At 57.4% G+C, this 3,311-nt stretch overlaps 1 protein-coding gene across 1 annotated transcript; it reads left to right on the top strand.

Annotated features, from left to right (window-relative positions):
- Window positions 1-1,635: 1,635 nt before the first annotated feature.
- On the top strand, window positions 1,636-3,096 carry LOC123186160 (transcription factor AIG1). Its single transcript, XM_044597946.1, has 2 exons — window positions 1,636-2,076; window positions 2,205-3,096. Exons 1-2 carry the CDS (start codon window positions 1,939-1,941, stop codon window positions 2,697-2,699), a joined length of 633 nt encoding a protein of 210 aa, XP_044453881.1. The 5' UTR covers window positions 1,636-1,938; the 3' UTR covers window positions 2,700-3,096.
- Window positions 3,097-3,311: the final 215 nt, after the last annotated feature.

Here is a 3,311-nt window from a genome sequence, read left to right as displayed (position 1 = left end):
GTGGATTGGGCATGGTTGGTGCAGGAGTGAGTCAAGGGTAGTTTTGGTTCCCGTTACAGGCTTATGTCTTTTTCGTGATGGCTCTTCTACCTTAGAGTCTCGAAAGCGCTCGTTAGGTTGTGTATGCCTATCTCGGTTTGCTGCTTTGACACGAATTGAATCCCTCTGTTCTTTTTGAGCCAACCAGGTGTCCTCCATGATGCAAAATCTTGATACCAAGTCCACTAGTTCAAAAAACGTTTGGGCTCGTCAGCGAGAGAGGATGCCCAAGATACCCGCACCTTGGCAATTATGCCGAAAAGCTGCCAAGACTTCCAAGTCACAGCAATCCGGAATTTTGTTCTTGACGAAATCTCATCCAGAATTGCCGAACCATCTCTCAAGGTTGTTGTTTAACGTAGATTAGGTCCAAGACATCGGGTGGTACTCGATGTGAGGGTGATTGGGATAAAAAATTTGACCCTGATCTGTTGTGAGCTTGACACTCCGAGATGTTCTTCTCGCGGTCGCTGCGCCAAAGCTGAATCAGCTGAACCTGCTTTCAAGTCCGAGCTCCAAGCTCTTTCCTGTTGGTCGTGTCCGCCATCCTCCATCAAGTGGCATGTCGGTTCTTGGTTTGTACGCGCGTGGAGATCCTCGGTCGAGCTGAGAGAAACAGTGTGAGCCTCAGCTATAGGTTCAGGATCGTTACTCCTCAGCTCTAAAAGTGAGGAGGGCGATCCTATATGGTTTTCATCTTTGGTTGATCTGATGACTTGAGGGTTTGGCGCAAGGAAAGTGTCGTCTTGGGTTTGATCGTTAACCAATACCTTTATTGTTTCGGAGCGACTGCACATCGAGACCTACATGGGCCACCAATATCGGTGTTAAAACGACGGATCTTGGGTAGGGGGTCTCGAGCTATGAGCCTAGGAACAATGGTAACAAGAGACAAAAGGGACAATGTTTACCCTCTCGAAAAGGTAAAATTCTACGTCATGCTTGTTTGCCCCCGGCTCTCTTTTTTTAGGGACAATGTTTACCCTCTCGAGAGCAAAGAGTACGTACGAATGACATGTCCCGGCCACTCTCTTTGCTCTCAACTTTCTTTCCCTTGTCTGCCCCCCGGCTGCCGCGTCGCGAGGGGACACGCCACACAGATCCCGGCGCCCTGTCCCTCCTTCGTCTTGGTTCATCGGTGGAGTGCGAGAAAAGCCACGGCTCCGCTCCATCCAGCATTCCAGCGTTTTTTACTGCACGGAAAAGCTCGAGGAATTTTGACCACTGTTCGGGAGTATACAGCGCGCCCTTTTAGCAGCACCACACCGTTCAACATGGACAAAAGCCACTCTCTTTCGCCGGTCCTCTCTGCGACGCCTGTCTCCACGACTTGACCCCAGATTTACTAGCACAGTGGAGAACTCTGAACTTCATTGATTCGCTTGCTGCCACGCCATGGAAGAAGAGGCACTGTGGAGACATTAACCGTGGGCGGCAGGGGGAGATGGAGCTGCTAGTTAATGAAGTTGGCGGGCGCAGCGCCGACGCTCGGAAGCCGAGTAACTCACTCCGTCAAAAAGGCAGGAGGAGGGGCATGATGAGATCTCCAATCGCAAAGGCTGCCACCGCGCAGCGATCCATGCATACGCCATGTCCCTGCCGTGTCCCCCCGCGCCAGCCGCCAAAACAGCCGTCGTCGATCGACCGCGCGCGCTGACGCCATCCACGATCCTGCGGCAGGGCGACGGGTGACGGGAAAGCGCGGCCGCGTGTCGGCGTCCGTCCGGCCCGATCGAGAATCCACCGCGCTGCTATCGAAGCATACGCCACCGACCCCTGGGGTTTCCCGCCTCCTCCCTCTTAAACCCCCCTCTCCCTCCCTCCCATGGTAGCAGCAGAGCACGACGCCTCCACACAACGGTTGCGCTCCCGATAGCCCGATACGACGAGTGAGGGTCGATGGCGACGGACGGGGAGTGCTCCACGCCGGGGAAGGGGGCGACGGTCCGGAGCCACAGCGAGGCGGAGCGCAAGCGGAGGCAGCGCATCAACGCCCATCTCGCCACGCTCCGCACGCTCGTCCCCTCGGCCTCCCGGGTACGTACCTGTACCTACGTCTACGTGCCGCCATGGGCACGCACGAGGCTAGTTGTGGCTCGAGTTCTATTGGCATTGGCGCAGACAGACGCATTTGGTGACATGGTTGGCCGCGTACGTGCGTGCAGATGGACAAGGCGGCGTTGCTGGGCGAGGTGGTGCGGCACGTGCGGGAGCTGCAGGGCAGGGCCAACGACGCGACGGAGGGCGTGGTGGACGTCGTTCCCGGGGAGACAGACGAGGTGGGCGTCGAGGAGGGCGACTACATCAATGGCGGATCAACGGACGACGACCCCCGGTGGCGGCGTCGCGTCCGGGCGTGGGTGTGCTGCGCCGACCGCCCGGGGCTCATGTCGGACCTGGGCCGCGCCGTCCGCTCCGTCGGCAGCGCGCGCCCCGTGCGCGCCGAGATCGCCACCGTCGGCGGGAGGACCCGGAGCGTCCTGGAGCTGGACCACGTCTACCTCCAAGCCGAACCAGCCAACGACAGGGCGGTGGCGCTCTCCACCCTGCGCGCCGCGCTCCGCACCGTGCTGCTCAACCGGGAGGAGCTCCTCGCCGCCGCGGCCGCCGTGGACGGGTACAAGCGGCCGCGCCTCTCGCCGGTGCACCAGCTCAGCTAGCCAAGCTCTAGCTCTGGCTCTAGCACCCATGCAACGCCAGGGCAGCAAAACGGAGGGGACAATGCCGTGTACACGACACGACAGCGCCATGGCTGCCTGTTTCGTGCTGCTATAGGCCAACCTGCATGCGTACGTACGTGTAGTTTCGCCTGCCATGGTCGGTTCGTGTACTTGCAACCGGCACTAGGAGACCTGTCAGGTATACACTGTGGCGGTGGTTGAGTTTTGCAGCTTGGCTCGTGTGGTGCACTGTTGTGTTTTGTTTTTATCATCAAGTTTGGATTTTCGAAAGAAGAAAAGACACAACAGTTGTGGTGCACTGTTGTGCTGTGTTCTGTCCATCGGTAGTTCAGAACAGTCTGAGCAAGAATCGATCGTTCCTGCTGGTTTGCAGACCACCCCAATGTTTGTCATTAACTCAATATATGATGATTTAAGTCAAAAAAAAACAGCATTCTAGCGGAGCCGTCATTTCGCCCCTGATCGTCATATATTTAGCAACAGGGGGTGTTGGTTTGGAGCGTGCTCCATTCACCAACCGCTTGCGCGGGAAGAAAGTTTCGTCTCCCTCCTCAGCCTTCCGGGCGGCCCATCTTCTCTTCTTGCCGATGA

The sequence above is a fragment of the Triticum aestivum genome, chromosome 2A (genome assembly GCF_018294505.1).
Source record: "Triticum aestivum cultivar Chinese Spring chromosome 2A, IWGSC CS RefSeq v2.1, whole genome shotgun sequence".
NCBI classification, from domain to species: Eukaryota; Viridiplantae; Streptophyta; class Magnoliopsida; order Poales; family Poaceae; genus Triticum; species Triticum aestivum.
The sequence above is the reverse complement of the archived record's forward strand: the minus strand, read 5'-3'. Positions and strand labels throughout refer to the sequence as shown.